The sequence below is a fragment of the Prunus avium genome, chromosome 4, assembly GCF_965620075.1.
Source record: "Prunus avium chromosome 4, drPruAviu1.hap1.1, whole genome shotgun sequence".
Classification (NCBI taxonomy): Eukaryota; Viridiplantae; Streptophyta; class Magnoliopsida; order Rosales; family Rosaceae; genus Prunus; species Prunus avium.
Window position 1 is genome coordinate 12429577 of NC_142287.1, and position 20871 is coordinate 12450447.

The 20871-nt window shown below is 35.8% G+C and overlaps 3 protein-coding genes across 3 annotated transcripts; 1 reads left to right on the forward strand and 2 right to left on the reverse strand.

The window, feature by feature from the left end:
* The first annotated feature begins 702 nt into the window (after positions 1-702).
* On the forward strand, positions 703-4721 carry LOC110754283 (kinase with adenine nucleotide alpha hydrolases-like domain-containing protein). The gene is made up of 10 exons (XM_021955339.2): positions 703-1248; positions 1357-1439; positions 1561-1810; positions 1948-2625; positions 2717-2965; positions 3058-3221; positions 3300-3376; positions 3448-3595; positions 3824-3973; positions 4085-4721. Exons 1-10 carry the CDS (start codon positions 1074-1076, stop codon positions 4322-4324), a joined length of 2214 nt encoding a protein of 737 aa, XP_021811031.1. The 5' UTR covers positions 703-1073; the 3' UTR covers positions 4325-4721.
* A 2434-nt stretch (positions 4722-7155) lies between these two features.
* LOC148294813 (uncharacterized) lies at positions 7156-8392 on the reverse strand. Its single transcript, XM_088251312.1, has one exon. The coding sequence runs from the start codon at positions 8017-8019 to the stop codon at positions 7297-7299; it is 723 nt and encodes a 240-aa protein (XP_088107438.1). The 5' UTR covers positions 8020-8392; the 3' UTR covers positions 7156-7296.
* A 1597-nt stretch (positions 8393-9989) lies between these two features.
* Positions 9990-20871, reverse strand: CHR24 (chromatin remodeling 24). The gene is made up of 22 exons (XM_021955327.2): positions 20567-20871; positions 20311-20460; positions 19096-20207; positions 18869-18999; positions 18723-18777; positions 18182-18307; positions 17409-17516; positions 17223-17278; positions 17050-17140; positions 16423-16560; positions 16253-16330; positions 15443-15670; positions 15288-15359; positions 13967-14047; positions 13761-13879; positions 12712-12823; positions 12316-12384; positions 12113-12207; positions 11173-11301; positions 10716-10781; positions 10491-10623; positions 9990-10342 (listed from the first exon to the last, which is right to left on the reverse strand). The coding sequence occupies exons 1-22, from the start codon at positions 20754-20756 to the stop codon at positions 10184-10186; spliced, it is 3498 nt and encodes a 1165-aa protein (XP_021811019.2). The 5' UTR covers positions 20757-20871; the 3' UTR covers positions 9990-10183.

A 20871-nucleotide genomic window follows, 5' to 3' on the forward strand; every position in this document is an offset into this window, starting at 1 on the left:
AGTTGAATTTACATTTCAAAAAATGGATTAACTACATAAAACACCCGAAACTTTAGGTGTAATTTCAAATTGGTATTATTAAGTGGTTATATTATTAAAATAGTAGATGCACAATCTCTAAATGTAAATTTGGTGCTGGGAAGTTCAGTCTAGCAGATAATATCTACCTTGCTCGGTAGGACTTCTCATGAATTACCGTAATTTTTTTTTTGGGTCGATGAAGAGAAACTGAGCCAATTTTAGTTTTGTCAAGGTTAGATTAGATCCTGTAATGAATTATCTTGAAACATTATGGTAATAAAAATAGGATAAACTGCTGAATTGCCCTTTTAATGTTTTTATTAAAAAGATCAAAGGGTAAATTGATAATTATGTATAAATTCAGGGGGCAATTCAGTAGTTTACCATAAAAATATGGTTAAATGTAAAAAAGAAAAAGCGACGGTGCAGCTAGAAGTAGAAGATTCGTTTTGCTTTTATATTAATTAGCACATGGGTTTGTACTTTGGATGGATGGAGCAAAAATCTATAATAATTAAAAATTCTTGTTTACCTTTCCATGATTTCCATCCAGCCGGGTATTCTTTTTACCTTTTTGTGTCTTTACCAAAAAGAAAACTCCTGCCTGAAACAGAATAAAACATAGCAAAAAAGAAAAAAGATCTCTTGTTCTAATTTGTTGCATCTCTTGTGCTTTATAAAAATAAGAATGTTAGTAAAGAAGGGTGCATTATTATTAGTATTAATTATTATTATTATTATAATAATTTAGAGCAAAATGGCCGGACACTCATCTCTCTGGAGCAGGCACAAGAGAGAGAGAGAGAGAGAGAGAGAGAGAGAGAGAGATTAGCAAGTGAACAAGGTAGAGGAGCCGAAGAAACAGCATAAGATTTTCCTCCGAGACCATCTCCATGTTCACCAACCAACCAACAAGGATTTGATTTCCCAATTTCCAATTTCCAGTTTCCAATTCTCAACGGAACAGACAGACAAACAAACGCCAGTGCCATTGGAGTGACTGATTTCTCTGGGAAAGAAACAACGTAGGACTGAAGGCAGCCGGTGGTGAGATGAAGTTGTTGACCGGAGAAGGCGGGGGTGGTGGTGGGAAGACGGTGGTGGTCGGGGTGAAGTTAGATTCACACAGCAAGGAGCTGCTGACGTGGGCACTCGTCAAAGTGGCGGAGCCTGGTGACAATGTCATCGCCATTCATGTCCTTGAGGACCACCCCCACACCCCCTCTGGTCTGCTCTCTCTCTCTCTCTCTCATTGTGGTTTGTTTGTGATTGTTTTTTTCTTTTTTGTGGGTTTCTGTGTTCTGTTGAATGAATTTTGGTTTTTGGGTTTTGTAGAGGGGACTTCGTCTTTGCTCTCACTGGTAAAGACATTCGATTCTGTGCTCTCTGCTTATGAAGGTTTCTGCAACTTAAAGCAGGTTGAGTTCCTCATTTTAACTTTTTATTTTATGTTAACTTCTCCTGAGAAAAAACCACCTGAAAGAATTTTTTTTAAATTTTAATTCCTTTGGAGGTTGAGAATATTTGAATTGTAAACAGGTTGATCTGAAGCTTAAGGTCTGTAGAGGCAATTCTGTCCGGAAGCTTCTAGTACAAGAAGCAAAATCATACCATGCGGCTGCTACAATTGTTGGAACTTCCAAAACTCACCATAGAATTGGGTCATCTGCCTCTGTTGCCAAGTACTGTGCGAGAAAGTTGTCCAGAAGTTTCTCGGTTTTCGCCGTTGATAATGGCAAAGTCGTATTCAAGAGGAACGGACCTGATAGCAATGCAGATAAAATTCAAGGTTTGGATAATTCTTCTTCTGGGTTTTGTTGATGTTAGATCCAAGGATGATTCCTAGAGTGTGTTTTTGTTATAAATTTGTCTTTGGTGTTAGTACCATGCTTAACTCTTTCACTTTTTTGCCTTGTTGATGAACAGATAATGATCAGAACCAGAGTTATGACAAAACTAGTTTGTCACTGATCAAGAATGCAAAAGTACCTAATGATGCTAAACTTAATCAATGTCGACATCTAATAAGAAAATCTTGTTCCAAGTGTGGCAAGAAAACACTAAAGAGAAATTGTGAGAATTGTGCAGCGGATTCAGTTTTTCGGGAAACCTCTGGGACTCAATTAACTGATGAGTCGGAAGGGGAAGATGGTGAAGAAAATTCACTGGCCTTGGTACCAATCCAAAGACTCGACATTACATCAAACTCTATCAAGATTCAAGATTCGCAGTGTTTCAAACCTGGTTGGTCACTTCTTCGTCACACATTTCTACCAAAGCGACAATACATGGAGAAAACTGAGAAAAAGAAATCTGTTTTTGGATGGGCCTTGAGACCATTGAGCTGGAATACTTCAGCTGTTGTCTATCCTGATCACAAACTGGTGAATTCTGGACAGGATCATGATTGTTCTTCCATGCTGAATGGAATAAGTGGAGCAATTGTGCCGTTTGGGCCTAACGCAGTCTGCCCTCCTCTATCTCCTCACCATGGCATGGAGCCCCTTCCTGAAGAATTTTTGGATTTATGTAAGAAATATTCATCCAGTTGTAGACTGTTTTGCTATAAGGAACTTTTGTCAGCAACCTCCAACTTCGGGCCTGGTTTGTTTCTTTTCCCCAATTTTACAATCCTGGTTTTGAGTTGACTCAAAGTTGGATGTTATACTAACAATTCTTAAATTGAATTTTTCAGAGAACATGGTTGGTAAAGGTGGCAGTAGTAATGTTTATAGAGGCTGCCTTTCAGATGGCAAAGAGTTGGCAGTGAAACTCTTGAAGCCATCTGGAGATATCTTGAACGAGTTTGTTCATGAAATTGAGATACTCACAACTTTAAACCACAAGAACATAATCTCCTTATTTGGATTCTGCTTCGACGAAAACAACTTACTTTTGGTCTATAATTTTATATCAAGAGGAAGCCTAGAAGAGAACCTCTATGGTATCTATTTCTTTGGACTCGAAAACTTTACTCTCTTTTTTCTCTCCCTATTTTCAGTTTTCTTAACTCATAAAGGATAATTTCTGATCAAGGTAATAAGAAGGATGGGAATGCATTTGGTTGGAAGCAGAGATATAATGTAGCCGTAGGTGTAGCAGAGGCCCTCGATTATCTACACTACGGCTGTGAAGAACCTGTAATCCACAGGGATGTGAAGTCTTCCAACATCCTTCTTTCAGATGATTTTGAGCCACAGGTTCTGTGCTATAACTTCAATATGCTTTGTTAATTATTTGAAGCTTCATCTGCTCATCCCCTTATCATGGTTCTGCAGCTCTCAGATTTTGGACTTGCTAGTTGGGCATCGACGTCATCCGATATTAGTAGCACAGATGTTGCAGGAACATTTGGGTGTGTAGTGTCTTCTTTTAGTCTATATATTCCCCTTCACATATTCTTTCTAACACTCTTTACTGTGCCAGTTACTTGGCTCCAGAATACTTCATGCATGGCAAAGTGAGTGATAAAATTGATGTCTATGCATTTGGGGTTGTGGTCCTTGAGCTTCTTTCAGGGAGAAAACCAATCTACAGTAAAGATACAAAGGGCCAGGAAAGTCTGGTGATGTGGGTAAGTTCAAACATGGGGCATGGAATTATTTTCATGTCTACTCTTTCTGAATATTGTGATTGTCGTGAATATGTAAGATTAAAAGGAATGCAACTTACTTCTGAGAAAGGAAGCACATTTTCTATTTTTTTCGTGTCCAATAAATGTGCTATTACAAAGAAGTTGCAATAGTGATTCTGTGAAAGTGTACTTAATTGATTTATGTCAATGAATGGGGGTTGATTCCAGGCAAAGCCAATTTTGAAGAGTGGGAGCGTGGCCCTACTGTTAGATCCAAGCCTGGGTAATGACTACGACCAGGATCAAATTGAGAGAATGGTTTTGGCTGCTAACCTTTGCATTAGACATACACCTAAGCTTCGGCCTCCGATCAACCTTGTAAGTTTAATTTTTGCTTTCACTTTCAGCTTTGCATTTTACTTAACTTTTTGGTTTTTATATAACTTCAAATTTATTTATTTGGTGATGTTTTCTTTTCCTCAATCCCAGGTTTTGAAGCTTCTCCAAGGAGATGAGGAAGTTACAAGGTGTGCAAGGCAACAGGTCAGTGCATCAGAAGAAGTTGAAGCATTGGACGGAGAAGCACTTCCTTCTAACATTCAATCGCATCTTAACCTTGCGCTGCTAGACTTGGAAGATGATTCCATTTCTACTAGCAGTGGTGAGCAAAGCATCTCATTAGAAGATTACTTGCAAGGGAGATGGAGCCGCTCATCAAGCTTTAACTAGCCACCTTTTCAGTTTGAACCTCTTGAAAATACACATGGTGGTATATTAGTAGGGTTCCTTTGTACATTCCTTTGTCTTTGTTCAGCCAGAGTTGTTGGTTGAGTCGCTTAAACAAGGTCCTGGAAGAGAGGCTGTTCGCCAGAGGTTTTACCTCCTCCTTGATCTAATCGTTGTATCGCAGTCTGAGTGTCTTAAGCTGGTTTGCCCTTGAATTCACTAGTCTCTCTGTTCTTGAGGCGAATGGATTAGAAAAAAAAGTGGCAGGACACTGAGAATATCCGTTCTGTTCTGGTCAGCATAATAATCGTTTCTTTCCATATGTTGTACATGAAGGGTATCTGATATTAGGAGATAGGTCACGGCATCCTTAACTTTCCAAAGTTTTCTTCTTTTTTCATCTCATCTTTTTAATTATATGTTGCTATAAAGCTTTTGGAAATGAAAAGCAGATTTGAGGAGCTAGGGAACCAACTTAAGAAAGTCTATGAGCCACCCTGCTTTGGCTTTTCTACTCGAATCCAATGTGTCCCAGGTGCTGCAAGTTGAGGGATAGAGCCAAAAGGCTAAGTATTTATACAAAGTTAACTATGAGGAGAATTAGGTTACTTGGAGACTACTCCAAATCAATTATAAAAAATGGGAACTAGGTTACTTGGAGACTACTCCAAATCAATTACAAATTACAATCAACAAATAAAAGGAAACTAAATAACAATTAAATTACTTTCCAAATTTCTAACAATTTGAGCAGCGTCCAATTGCAATTTCTCAAATTTCTCCGCAATCTGCTTTAACCCATACAAGATCTCCTTCCTATCCCTCACTCCCTCCAACTCCAGTATGGTTAACTCCTCCTCCAGTATGGTTATCTGCCTGCTGAGAGGTTTGTTCAAATCATGAAGCTTCTTGGCATATTTGTACTTTTGGTAGGCATTCCACCAGCAAATGGTGGAGCACTTGGTAACGAGTGCATCGCCTTCCTTCATTATTTCTTTGAAATTTTCTACTTCATCCTTGGGATGACCCAACAAAGTGCTATACTTTTCTATGTCTTGGATCAGTGGTTTCATAAAATGTATCCTGGAATTGAGATCTCCGACGAGGGATTTAAAAGTCATTGTCTTTTCAGCAAAACCCAAATTCTCAAACAAAACCCGCGATCTTCTTCTTCTTCTTCTTCTTCTTCTTTTCACGCTTGGGTTTTTCAAATAACTCAAATCTCAAATCTCTCTCTATAATCAATTAAATAAAAGGGGTATTTATAATCAACTAAAACCTAGAGACAATAGGATAAAAGCCCTAGCCAAAACAAAAATCCTAACCCAAATAAAATAGGACACTTATGAGGTTGTATTCAATTAGGATTCTAGAGCGTTTAAAAAGATTTTGTTTAAGTGCCAAATTTCATAGAACTTTATGGAACTTTAGATTACTTTCAAAAGACTTCTATATAATTGTTTTATAAACTTTCTTAAGATTTGTATGGCTTTTATTCTAGACTTCTATAATTTCTTTAACATATTTTTTTTAAAAATGAATGCTAACTTGGCATCCTTACCCAGATGAAGCACTACATCATGTAGTAGGCAGGCTGGTTCATAGCATATATGTTGAGATGAGAAAATTTCTGCATTGAGGGATGAGAAAATTTCTGAACTGATGTTGATATTGGACTTGAATCCAATTTTATAAACTTAGAAACAATTTTTAAGTCCAAAGCCCAAAAAACCTGTTTGGTAGGCTCATTTTTGAAACCCAAACGAAAAAAAAAATTGAAAACACCCACCATCCTTGAAATAGCTCCAAACTTAGACTAGCATGATTTCTATTCATAATGTATGAGTAAATTAGTCAGCCATTGATGTCCTGTTCAACTGCAGGCTATCTTTTTTGTAGAATGGCGCAACGTGAGTGTGTGAGTGCGTATATTTGTTTTAGTTTGCTGCATCATCTATTTAAGTGTAACTTGCGAACCAAAATTTATAGTTTACAATGGAGAGCATGAATACCTCTGTCCATTTTTGAAAAAAGGGAATATAAAATGTTCAAAGTTATTCCCAGCTCAGATACATAATTGAATATGGGCCAGTAACCCAGGCATCAATGGGCCAATTGGGCTGACATGCCCTAAATATGGGGTTGAGCCCAATCCCTCTATTATAAGGAGAGACGGTGCTAGTCTAAAAGAAACAACCGAAATTATGTAGTTTCTAGTGACCTTCAAATCACACATCAACACATATGCAAAAGTAACTAATCAAACTACAAAAATAACTTCTACACACATACCAAATTGCAATTTGTTTGGTAAGGAGCCAAGTATTTTGTTTCTAATGTTTTATACCAAATTGCAATTAGTCTGGTAAGGAGATTTATCCCCACTCTGCTAATACCTGTATTTGATTTTGTACCAGTTTCAATTAACTTTGCCTAATCACAACAATGAGTTGCCACGAGCTTATTTCTCTTGCAAAAACATCACATGCTCAGCAGAGACATCCCCCCATTGAAGAAAGTAAGATTACCCATCTGAGTTTCTTTTTCTTTTAATTCGTGTTGCATATTTAAGATTACCCATTTGACTTGAGTTTTGGCAAAACAACAACAAAAAGCATGGCAATATTGTTCAAATGTGATTTTGGCAAAACAACTAATTAATGCTGATCACATGCCCCACCCCTTGATTTGATTCAAGTGGTTTGGTGCATATGTACTTTCCTGCTTGGGTTGGCTTATGTGTTTGGAAAAGAAAGTTGCAATAAATTGATCATAATTTTGGGTACACATTAGACTATAGTGCTTGGCTAACCAAAATCCATACATTCAAAAGATGAGTTCTTGAAGGGTAAGTTTCAAAAACTGAATGATTACCCGCAACAAAGAGTTTCAACATAACCGAATAGCATTCATATTGAATTAATAAAACATACATCTCATTAACCAGTGTAGTCACACAATCACAACTAGTCACTTCACTTGACCTGAGAGATATTCGCATTAGATCGCGTGACGGGAGAGATATTCACATTAGATAACGTGCATGTGATTTCTTTTATTCTTCTAGCCTTCTCCAATTTGGCGTAGTATTGAGTTTGAGAATGTGATAATTGAGTTTGAATATGTGATATTTGAGTCTTTTTCTGTAAAACCATTAATCCCAAGAGATGCTTCGCCAATGCCCGAACAGTGAGGCCCTGGCGGTGCTCCTCTTCCATGATCTTCAGAATGCCCATTTGGGTTACCTTTACCCGCCCCAATTCCAACTGGATCACTGCCTCCACAAACTTCTTATGATGCTCCAGTTTCCATGAAAACGACATGTCGTCCTCCTTCTCCTCATCCTTCTTCTTATTAATGTTAAGTCGTTCAAAGTCTCTCATCAAAGCATTGTGAGCGCTGGTTTTCTGAAAACCGCGAGCAGAGATTTTCTGGAAACGCTGAAAGTTGGAGATGTGGGTCAAGAGAGTTGACCGCGGAAAAAGCCTAAAGGCCTCGTTGTTCATGAGCTCCACAATCAGGATCGTCCGCCTGGCTGTACGGACTCTGAGATCATCCAATTCTAATCGGATCATGGTGTCCACGAATTGCTTGTGGTGCTCCAGCGTCCACTCGATTTTTTCCACACTTCTTCTTTGTGGCCTCCTCTGGTAATTTCTTTGCTCACCCTCATCGTGATTTTCTCTGTTCACTTCCATATTGATAATTTTGATCTCTCAATTAGAAAAGTATGAGTTATAGGCTAGGAAGTCCTTGTATATATAGTGATTACTGAGCATACCTTTCCTTGTCTCGCAAGTCAAAAGCAAAATCTCCTACTTGTATCAGGAAACTAACCAAACTCTTTACCCAATTGAAAAAGGAAACAAACGTTTCCATAATTGAGTATGGGCCTAAATATGAAGTTGAGCCCAGACCTTCTATTAGTAGAGGCAATGCCAATTTGAAAGACAAACAAAATTATATAGTTGCTTGTTACTTGCAAATCCCATATGTGCAATAATAATTCATTAAAATTTTAAAAAGTTTAAAAAAAAAAAAATACAAATGATAATACAAACTACAAGGGATAAGGGGGTTCGAATATGAGACGATTCTGCAAGTCAATGCCTTTTTTCAACTATACTATTAATTTGAAATTTTTTTTTATAATAAAACACGGGGTATAGCCGCGCGGCTTTACTCTTTGAATATATTGTATTTGAACAGTATCTCCGGGCGGCTGTACTATTAATTGGAATAAAAATTTAAACGCCGCATGGCTATACTATTAATTTCAAAAACAATTTAAAAAAACACCGAGTATAGCCGATTGGCTATACTCTTTTATTATAATATATTTCAACAGTATAGCCGGCGGCTATACTATTTATTAAAAAGAAAAAAGACACAGTATAGCTGCGCGGCCGTACTATTTATTATAAAAATTATAATTCTGTCAAGTTACAACTGAAAATTTCTGCCTGTATATAATATTTTACAATAATTTATTTTAATATTTAATGTATTATTGTTAATCAATAATATGTGGAAATTATGTGTATAATACGTTAAGTTTGTGTGTATTATTGAAGATTTTGTAAAAAATACATATATTAAACATGAAAAATATGTACATGCATGTACAATACGTGTATTTTATGTTTGCTTTAAATAAATAAATAAACTTGTATCTCGCCTTTAAGATGTGTAGGGAAAATGGAAGTATTATTGAAAAATACATACGTACGTGTAGAATATGAGTATTAAACGGGAAAAATACTAAATTCTTTATACAAATAATAACTCTGGAAAAGTAAAAAATAAAAAGGAAGTGTTATACAAGTATTATATGGAAAACGAAAGTATAATTGAAAAATACATACGTACGTGTACAATACGAGTATCAAATGGATAATACTATAAACTACTCTTATTTATAAACGAAAATCAGGGAAAAACATATTTTCAACAAGTAGCTTAAATGTGATAAAATGTTCAAAAAACTTCATATGCATAGGAATATATAACAGATAATACATAAAAATATCTAAATAGTCCTTAATAATGTAGGTGGCTATCATACAAAGTTTACCAAAGCAAAGTATGTGGTCAACATCTAGAACAAGAAACCAAGAACACTTTCTTTTTAGAAGCCTTGGCAAAAGAAAAATCCAAGCACTCCTTCAAGCATCTTGCATCACCAAAACATTAAAAACCCTAGAACCCAATAAAATTTGTCCTTAAGAAATAATGGCTCAAAATTAGGGGAAAATAAAGATTCAATTATCCATTCCTAGAAGCTCTCTTATTAAACTAGGCCATTCCATTACGTAAGATGTGAACTTAAAGCTACTCAATATTCCACGAATGATGTAAAGCAACTTTAAAAATTGGTATTAGCGATTAATAACAAACACTTCATACAATGTTACACATGAAAACGACTCGTAGCAATGCCATTAGTCTTCCTAAGATAATAACAAAAGTGTCAACAAAGTCCAGTCTAGTGGAAAAAGGGTTTTGACTTACAAATCAATAGTCTCATGTTCGAAATCCTATGAAACATTGAGAATGTGTGAAAAGCTTCCATCCCCTTATATTTATACTATAGCGTGTATTAAAAAATAACAATAACAAAAGTAGATACTCATCATGTGAATTGTTTGAATTAACCAATAAACAAAGCGACCACAAAAGAAATCAGAATGCCTTCAAATTTACTAACCAAAACTACGAGACAGAAAGCATATATGGGCATAGGACAGTCGTACAAAACACAGCATCATATTTTTAAATGAAAGATTTAACCAAGAGCATAATAGTAACAATAATAACGTAGTCCTTTTCTGTTTCCATGTTTCATTGCTCAGCAACATTATCTTATATCAACACCCTTTCAAACTCCCCAGTTATATCATCTAAGTTAATAACATTTCTCTCATTTCCTTCCACTGTACCAAGTCTATAAAGCTCAGAATTCAACTCAGCAATTTGCTTTTGTATCTTCTCTCCCTTATCTGGTAATCTTGAAACCATAGCCTGCAGACATTGTTTAAAAATATAATCACAAGGGCGAATCAATTAATAGGATTAAAACTAAAATGAGCACGAATATTTGTTCCAAAGAAGGATATCTTCACTGAAAACCAGGCGTTAAATGAACAAAGTAGACAATGAGTAAGAATACCTTATTTGCAAGAGTTTGTGACAGCCTATTGATTCTCTGTTTAATCTCCGATTCTGTCAGTTTACCCGCATCATTTGGTGAAGAAGGCTTCTTGTTTAATATTACATCCTTTGGCTTGAAAGCATATTCAGCCCTGTCAACAATTAAAACCAAAAATTTCATCACATACAATAATCTCTTTCCTGTTCACAAATGGGATAAACGCCATGATTCATAGAGATCTACCCGTTCACATTGCATTCGAGTAAAGAACTTGAAGATGACCTTCCTGCAGTTGAAGCTCCCCTGATCCTGTGCCCAGTATAGCAAAGTAAACAGATAAGATTTCAGAAGTAACTCGTCATAAATGCCCAATGCATATTCAGTATTACCAATATCACAGTTTTTACTGGGAAGCTTTCAAACGATATTTCCGGGTCAAACTGAGTCTCACACTAGTACAAAGATGTAAATGGAAACAACAACAATCCGATAAAGCTCAAGAATGATTCAAAAAAATAGAAACTCACTTCCGGACTAATATAAAGTTTGTTGTAGTTTATGTGCTGACATGCGTACTTAGCGCTCAACTGTAGGGAAATTTACCTTTTTGCGAACGAGCAAAAGATTCCAAAGAAAAGAAGACAAAAAAGAATAACAATAAATCTGTTCTGGCGAAAGTTAAAGAAATAAATGGGTCTACCTTTCAGCTTCCTCCTCTTCCTCTACAACTGCTACAGGTGCTGTCTTGGAGAAGAGTAAACTGTGATGACTGACTCCTGCTATGCCTTGTGTTTCCAGGAATTCAATATGGGACTTAAAGGATTCGTCCCTACAGTATACAGTAGAATTGCAAGAAAATCTTGAATGGAGTGTATACTCTGAAAGTCATTTCAAATATGAATCCATGAAGCATGCCCAAAAAAGAGATGGAATTAAACTACATTTGAGGCTAAAACAATAAACATCTTTTGCACCAAAAAAATCAAGCACATACAAGTAATATTCTAGATTCTAACTCTATAAACTGCACAAAGCTCCCGACTAGGATTTGAGGATTACTCTTTAATCCAGGAACACAAACACTACTTATGTTGCTTCAAGTCAGAAAAAGACTATTACAAGTATTTTAACTTCAAAAAAATCCTAACAATTCTATCAATTTCATATGTTATTCAAGGAGGACAGGAGAGATCATAGTATGCAACATAATTCGTCAAATTAAAGAATATACAAGCAAACCTCAGTCACTAAAATATGACAACCAGTCTTATGTCAGATTCTTACGCATTATTAGTACCCTATTCTATTTTTACCAGTGAAAGAACAAACTAAAAGAAACATCTAATATAGCATCATCTGGGAGAAAAAAAGAGTATAATAACTTGTGAACACATATATGAATGAGAGAGAGAGAGAGGGGGAACCATGAGATGGAAAAAAATTATATAATTTCAAATACACGTGTCAAATTTAAGAACAAAAAGAGCAAATTGCAGAATCTTATCTCAATCTCAAATATATGCGCATCCAAACACAGATTTATGTGTCAACCCACAAAAAAAAAAAAGATTCATGTGCATTTATTATCATAAAAATAACATAGTTAAAAGTCACAGATATTAGGCCCGACAATTGCATACATTGTGTGCTGGCGATCATGCTCCTCATATAGCTGCTGCTGAGTAAGGGAGATATCAAAACCTTCTTTTGGGAGACCAAAAAGTTCACATAGATCCTGAAATATTAATAAAAGTTAAGTATAGAATGAGTGTTCCTCTTCCTCTAATGTTAAGGATATAAAAATGCTCACTATAGCAGCAATTACAACTTTGTAAGCATTCACCTGTTGACTAAAGTACCGCATCTGTTCTTTATGCTCGGTTGCAGTTTTAAACAATCCCCCCTTGTATATCTAAACAATATATTTTTGAAGAGTTAATACGATGATGTGCTACATGATGTTCAAAAGTATGAAGCATAACTGAACCACACATAAAATAAATAGATATTTAAACAGGAAGAAATGCTATCGCAGCATAGCATAGAAGGAATGGCAAGTTTTTTATAACACGAAAAGACAATAACCATTTAAGCAGCTATACTTAAAGTCCTATAGATATAGGATGTAGCGTTCACCACTTGAAGCAATCTTCATAAACCACAGTAAAGGACCCCAAAACACTTATCTAAGCATTCTAAAATCATTCATAATACAGCATCTAAATAGAGGGAAAATAACCTGTTTTCTGTATATCTTCTCTTCAACAGTCCCACAAGTCATTAATCTATATACAATGACATCCTTATTTTGCCCAATTCGATATGCACGATCCACACTTTGGTTATCCGTACTGAAATATACGAACCACAAATTGCACAATTAATATCCTTGTTAACCTCAACAAAGAAAGAATATACTGAATTTCATAGGACATATTGCTTACACATGAATCTAAACTTAATTCGAACTTTTAATCTTCCACAGAACATATAGAAAGAGAAGAGAAGCGTTATTTTCCAAAAGGCAACATTGAAAGTATCAAAAGCATTATCTTTGATAACATGTTGTCTTCTTTCGTAAGCTGTACCATGAGTATTAAGCAACAAATATAGCTTACCTGGTTTCTTGTAATTGTTATTAAAATTTCCAATCTTCCATTGGATATATAGGAAGAGAACAGACACAGTTTGATCAGCAAAACCGCCACAAATACATCAAAGAATTTTCTTTTTCAATATTTAATCTTAATTTACAAAAAAGGAAATATGTGGAAGTAGTTTCATTTCTTAATCATCATCATGTGATAAACCTCATCTTATCTCCTCTGTTTTGTTCTTGTAACTTTCATATGTTCTATTAAGATAGTATGATTCTCATAAATAAACAATAAAAAAACCTAAAAACATGTGATAACCAATAAAAGTGATAAATGTGAGAAGAATGCTGATATTATCTCTAGAACTACATTAGGAGAACATCTGACATCCCCCGTGGTCGTGTATCAAAAATTTGTTCTCAAATTCAATTTAAGCGGGCTTTAGGATTACAGGGAGAACTAAACCTTCCATGCAAAAGGGAAAAGAATACTGATCATATCAGTCCAAAGCCAGAAAGAATATCAAAACCACACATGGACAAGAAAACAAATCACAACCACCTCAAAGTAGCCAACAGATACAAGACAACAGCAGACATGGGTAAATACTTTTGTTTCTGAAAATGAAGAGACTTATCAAACCAAATAGAAAATAAGTTGAAATTTATAATTAAAAATTATAAGAGAACACCTTGGGTTCCAAGCAGGATCAACCACAATCACACGATCTGCTCGTGTAAGCGTAAGGCCCAAACCACCTACTTGTGATGTTAGGAGAAATATGGGAGCCCCGTTACCCTCTTGGAAATCCTACACACAAGATTAATATAATTTAATGACCATTCTAACTAACTATTGTTAAAAAAAATTCTGATTTAAATGATTTATAACACTTACATCAACAACCCTCATTCTGTCAATGGCTTTTGTGGTACCGTCGATGCGTAAGAACTTGTAACCATTGGACACTAGTGATTCCTGTAAAGAAAAGGTCATCCATAAATACTACCAGTTCACCTATTTGGAGCATACAAATTGTTAAATAAGCAAACTACAATATTTATCTCTTAAAATCCATTTGAATTCGGGAAAGCATTCCCTCAATTTAATGTTGTCAGTTGGTTGAACACTGTCTAATCTTAATTGGATGACTAAGACATATTAATAGCACAAGCACGATGCAATGCAGTCTTGACAAATGTTTGGCAAATGACAACATGCCCTGTCCAGTGGCATAAAAAATGGAGAGGTTGTACTGTTCCAACCAACATGACAATCAATCTGGGCCTGAAGAAATTGATTCTACACTCAGAAATTTCCTTCTATACCCCTCCTCAAAGGGCCTTTCCAAAACTTTTACTTGATGAATTGGTCTCTAATCCAAGTCTGGTAATATAGTCCTTGCAGTACTCTTGCAGTAATGTTTCTTTTTTTAAAAAGATCACCACCTCTCAACTCAATTAATCTCACATCCTCGGGCTCCAACTTATTGATCACATTCTTTCATCCTTGTAAGCAGATTAGGAATTGTCTTTCAGTCCAAGGCATAACTTGTATCCATGCGCTTCATATTCACCGGAACTGACCAACCTATGAAACAACCTCGAACTGATATCCCTTTGTTTTACTCAAGAAACTCTTGCTGTTTGACTCCAAGGAGTTTCTTCTCTGAAAGCCAACCCCAAAAACCTCAGGCTTAACATTTTTTTTCACTAGTTCAGGAATCATCTAAACCCCCCTGCCCCTCCTCTTCCCGCCTGTCCAAAGCCTTGCCTTTGTGATTACTTCACCTTTTCTAAGGTCCCAAAAACCTACAGATTCCAAACCTTGAATGTCTTCTTATACAATTTCAACCTCTTCATGAACTTGTATCCTTCACAACCACTTAACTCATTTAATCGAACAAGATGTGCATGAAGCACGTGCTTGTGAAAATTTAGTCAAAACATCATGATAGTTGGCTGAATATGTGTTGAAATAGCAATTATTTTTCTATCACTTTCAGCAAGAAATTTTTTATAATGACAGGTTAAATTCTTCTAACACTTCTAAGCACCTAGTTGGCAAGCATAGTCATCCAGATTGCACAAACTTCAAGCAATCAAGATTATGATTCTCACTAAGGAAAGCATTAAGATGTGCCCAGAAATGACCATGTAATGACATCTCTCAAGAATTCATATTATTAGCATATTTCAGACATAACTGAATAACTAACCTGAATAAGATTAAGCATCTTTCGAGTTTGAGAAAAGATAAGAACATTATGTCCCTCTGGAATTAAGGTTTCCTGTAAAAGGGCATTGAAGACATTTTAGTATTATGCATAAAAACACTGAGAGCGTCAAATCTATTAGGACATTGCAGCCTTACCAGTAAAGACAATATAAAAGATATTTTGCATGAGATGTTGGCATGCTTCTCATCAAAGTCCCGTCTCTCATCCAAGTCCTCCTTCTCAGCAACATCTGCTATGTACATTGCTAGTTTTTCTGCCATGCAAGTATCTTCTGGCTTCATCATCGAATCCATCTCTTCTAGTACATCTTCAGCAGCTCGCTTTGTCAATAAAAGTGGATGATCACATATTTTCTTCAGGATCTGTTTCATATCAAACAGTCCTTCCCCATCATTATTTTCAAAGAAGAATTAACAAACTGCACTAATATTTCTCTCTTCTATTACTAGGATAAATATCAAAATACATTTAAAACAGAGTGAAAGGCGATGTTTGTTCTTCCAATAATGGACAGGTTTTAAAAAGATCTAAAACGAATCAAAATAGGAATTTGTTATAAACAAATAAAGAGATGATTAATTTTCCAACATCAACAAGTTCAAGGACCTGTTAAATAGCTAATTGTAGCTTATTTTCCAAAAAGTTTACTCTAATTAGTTTATATGTTTTTGGACAAGAAACTCAATCTATTTTCCTACCAAAATATCCAACATACCCCATGCAGAGTATATGAAGCCCACAATAACCGTGAAAAGACCAATAAGACAGAGCGATGGTCGTCTTTTCAGTATATTATAGGAAAGCAATGGGGAATAAATTAAAGCAAGATTCCATTGTTTTCATTTGAACTATACAAAAGAAATTCAAAAAATAAATTAATGCCAGAACCAGCTCCTTTAGAAATAAGCAGAATAAAGAACTAAGAACTACATAACAAACTGTACCGTAAGTGCGGCCAATGGGGAGCCATCAAAAGCAGAAAGAACCAGCTCACTCTTTAGAAAAGCTTCATAAAGTTTCCGCTATACCAAATAAACGATTAACTTGAGAAACATACTGAAAATATGTGAAACTACTTAGAGAAAATATGTCATTGGAGTATAGCAGATCGAACCTGACAGCCAGTCAATCTTAACCAAACAATGATCTCATTCTTTTTAGAAAGTTTGGCATTTGTTTGACCTTTGTCTTCATTAAATACCTCATTCTTTAAGCGGCGCAGAAAAAATGGTTGAATACGTTCTCTTAGTTCCTGTTTTAAAATGTAATTGTATATCATTAATATCATCAGAGGCCTGAAAGAAACATAGTTCGCAGCTATAAATAACAAAGAAAGGAGTAAACAGAAAAAGTCAAAATTTTAGGGGGAAAAATCACGAGTACAACTGCATTCCATAGTTCAGTGTAAATAACTATTTTTGGAGAATTTAAAACTTGAGCTAGTCCATTACCACTTTAAATGAATGTCATAAAACAACCAGAAACGTTCCAGAGTGTGAAACTGAGGCCACAACAAAGTAGTATTGTACACTGATTCCTATTGATTTAGCAAATAAAAATCATCTAGTTAAGGAATTTGAGCAACTGTCACCACATCCGCAAGCTGCTTTATTCGCTAGATACAGGAGATATACAACATAAACAAACAACTGCAATACTCTGGTAATGCAACATTGACACTGAAACAAAGATTACACCAAATCAGATAACACAGAATATTAGAAGATAATAGTATCATTACCTTTGCAACCGTGGAACCAATACGCTTTTCCCTATCTGAAGCATTTTTCTCATTTCCACGAAGAATGAGAGACTCAAATTTTTCCTTAAACCTGAAAAAATTCCGCAGTTTCATACAGAATACAGAAGCAGAAACATAACTGAAGGCAACCAGAGCATGAAAAATATTATTACCATTGCTTATCACCCAGTAGCTCAGGGCAACAGAAGTTGAATAAGGCCCACAACTCCTATTTTGAAAGTCAAAAGTACAGAAAATATACAAAATTATACAAAATTATGTCGATGTTTTGTTTGACACATACAACGCAATGGAATAAAAATAGCAAATATGAATCTTCAAGAAACCACAAACAGTACCTTCAGATTGTTTTGCAATGGCGTGCCACTTACAATAATCCTATGGGCACAAGGAATCTCAAGCAAACTTTTGGCTCTTTGTGTACTTGGATTCTTTATGAGATGCCCCTGGAGATGCAAATAGGTCCATCAAACTAAAAGTAATTTATAGCATGGGCATGTTGACATGATGTTCTTATATTCAAGTAAGAAAGTCCTATCTCAACTACAATAGGTTGTTTCATGCACCTTTCATAAAAAGAAATCCAGTGTTGCTTACTTGAACAGGCAACCAAGTGAGTTTCAAGTGTAAGTTGGTATGATGGATGGGTGTGAGTATGTGGGTATAAATGTTCATTTGAACACTAGGGTGTAGAAAATTTCACATGTACTAACTAAATAACAAAACTTCATTTTGTTAATAATTTCAAAGACATTTATAAGTCTGAATGAACAATTTCTTGAAAATATCAGTAGAAGTTTAAAAACAAAAACAAAAATTGCTTGAAAAAATGACACTTGAAATTTTAGAAAATACTAAATCAATTAGTAATGCACCAATTAAACATGTAAGTTTCGTCATAGTATATCCATGATAAATATATGGCATGTATAATTAAACAAGTCCCTTCTTCGACAGGATCATGCACTGCGGTGTATGAGAGGCCGGTCGAGTAATTGAATTGACAAATAACCTTTCTTATGCATGACCATAACTAACAGAAGCTACATTGTTTCCTTACGCAAACCAATAGACGTCAATTACTCAAATTGAATAGCATATTCATTTTCACCTCATCAAGTATCATATAATCCCATATGATATCTTCACTTTCATCGTCATGGACATAGCGGCTCCCCCTCAAAGATTTTGAATTAACCCGCACAATATCATAAGTTGTGAGAAGAACGCCTTTGTCCTACAAGAAAAGCAATGGAATGTGGGAGCAAAACGAAATGGAATCTTAGTATACTTCTTAATATGAAAGAACAAAAGTGCAGCCACGGTCATACTAAAAGTTTACTCAAAATAAAATCACATATATTATGTGGATGGCACCATGAGGCTTCATTCTGCAGTAGTTAAATTTGAAACAAATAAATGATTTAACAAGCAAACTTTAATAATGAAATGGCCTCAATTCCAATTTACGCCTTGAATTCAAAAGGTAAATGCTAAATGCATGGTCAACAATATTGTTCGCTGAAAAATATATTGCATCTTAGATGTAGGGGGACGAATATTAAGTACTTGTAATTTGATGTGAAGGGTAATTGTGATTCAATGGACAAAAGGACACATCAATTACCTGAAGTATATTATAGAGGAATTACCTGTAGTACGTATTGAAGCTCATATTGCCGAGCTTTGGCACAAGTCCCATAGTATCTACATGGAAGCACAAATTTGCGATTACTATTTGGTTTTCCTACACAGATTATCGTTTAATCATATGAAAGACAAGAGCAAGCAGCCTTACTCTCTTATCTTATCAGAGAGGCCCACGAATGATAATTCTTTAATCCAATGGGAAAGCAGCGTTTTAGGGGCCACAATCATTACTCTTTTAATCAAACATGAATGAAATAACCCTGCTAAAAAGCTACAAATCTGCAATAAGATATAAACAGAATCCATAAATTATACAAAAGAAAAAAAAAGGGGTTCCAAAACAAAATATTTGTTAATCATACTATATCTTTTTACCTGCATTGTTTTACCCAAGCCCATGTCATCACCTAAGATTCCACCCTTACCCTGACAATGCAGAGACCATAGCCACTTTAGGCCATCACGCTGATGTGGAAACAAAATCGTTGCAATCTTACCTGGCAACTTGTAAGTAGATTTGAGGCCACTTAAAGTAATAGAACTATCATCCCCCAAACCAGAATCATCTGTAGAATCATCAACCACAATAACCTCATCAGAATCATAGTGCTCTTTAGAATTACCACTATACCTCCCCAGTTCTTTAACTATCTTCTTGTCACGCAAAACTACACAACCATCCTCATCATCAACCTCTCCTTTCCCACCTTTAGAAACCAAGGAACGGCACTCAGTTTTTGGTTTCTTATCCACCAATGAAGCTTCTCTTTTCTTTTGTCTTTCATCATGTTTTGTAGGCAGCCTGTCCACATAATTATCACCACGGGGTTCACTCTGCAAATAAGCCTTTGCCTCCTCTCCTTCAGTTTCAGACACAAAAGAATCCCCAACAAGCACTAATTTCGCACCCATACTTCTGGATTCATTTCCACCAACCCCTTTACCAGTAATCTTCATACCATGGGTCTGCTTACCAAATTTGTCACCCTCAGACTCATATTGAATACGTCCCTTGTCTTCATAATCATCTACCACACTCTCGACACCATTTCTAGCCTTCTTAGTAGCATCTAAAGAAGAATCAGACATGTCAGAAGCAAGTGAAAATGAAGAGCCCGCACTCTCATACTCAGGCAAATCAACTTTCTTTCCATCGTCAACTTCTTTACAAATAACCGAAGGGAAAGAACCTTCAACCATGTCAGCTTTTCTGGCACCCCTCCTCTCGATTGACAGAAACTCAAGCCTCGAGCTCAAGTCATCAAGAATATCCCTAATCTCATTCCCACCAGTGTTGGCACTAGTCTTACTCGCATTCCTCTGAGGCAGTGTCGGTGACTCAAAATCAGTAATATCAGAAAAATTGGGCTCATCAAGCACCGCTGCTTTCTCAGCTGGAGCATTTTCTTGCCGCGATGAGATTTTACAAAGACGCCGTCTACCTTCAACCTTAACCTTTGTGGGTTTTTCTGGTTCTACAATTGTTTCTAAATACAAATAATAAAAACAACTTGTAAGAAATAGTTTTGCAATTTGCAGTCACAGGGGCATATATTCAAACAGATTGTGGGCAAAGCGAAAAATGAGTACCAGGAGAAGAATCAAAACTAGTGAGTGAGAAATGGGGAATGCTATGATCACTGCGGTTGTTGTCGTTGTTGCTTTGGTCTTTGGATGAAGCTCTGCCTTCGATCTTCACCATAGATGGCTTTAAGTCCTCCATTTCCTCTTTATCGTCCTCTATTGATTCAATATTTGAAAACCCACAAAAATATAATTTAACGTAAAATAATTATATTTATAAAAGAAAACAATTGCAGACAGAGTAAAGAGTTGGGGTTCATACCAGCGAGTCTGGAAAAGGGTTTAGCAGAAGGAGAACCGAGGTCTTGGAGGAGGCGATAGTGGCTGTCATTTAGGCTCTGTGGTTTCTTGCTGCTTTTCCTCTCCGCCATTTCAAAATAATACGAACGAAATAAAAAAAAGAACCTTGAGATTGTGGCCCTATATATATAGGCAGAGAGAATAGAGAACATCAATGGAAAAGGAAAACATGGTATTTTTTATTTTTTATTTTTCATCTAATAATGCTGCGGTCTTTTCTATGTCAGGAGCTTTTCGTTTCCCGCTTTGCCTGGAACTTTTTAAATT

Bases quoted from the DNA above. Each gene is read 5' to 3' on its own strand.
- LOC110754283 (XM_021955339.2), top strand. From the start codon at position 1,074: ATGAAGTTGTTGACCGGAGAAGGCGGGGGTGGTGGTGGGAAGACGGTG. The intron at 1,811-1,947 runs GTTTGGATAATT...GTTGATGAACAG, and splicing joins CAATGCAGATAAAATTCAAG to ATAATGATCAGAACCAGAGT. The intron at 2,626-2,716 runs GTTTGTTTCTTT...TGAATTTTTCAG, and splicing joins AACCTCCAACTTCGGGCCTG to AGAACATGGTTGGTAAAGGT.
- LOC148294813 (XM_088251312.1), bottom strand. From the start codon at position 8,019: ATGGAAGTGAACAGAGAAAATCACGATGAGGGTGAGCAAAGAAATTAC.
- CHR24 (XM_021955327.2), bottom strand. From the start codon at position 20,756: ATGTTCTCTATTCTCTCTGCCTATATATATAGGGCCACAATCTCAAGG. The intron at 18,308-18,722 runs GTAATTCCTCTA...CTTTTCTTGTAG, and splicing joins AGCTTCAATACGTACTACAG to GACAAAGGCGTTCTTCTCAC. The intron at 16,331-16,422 runs GTTCGATCTGCT...TATTTGGTATAG, and splicing joins TAAGATTGACTGGCTGTCAG to CGGAAACTTTATGAAGCTTT.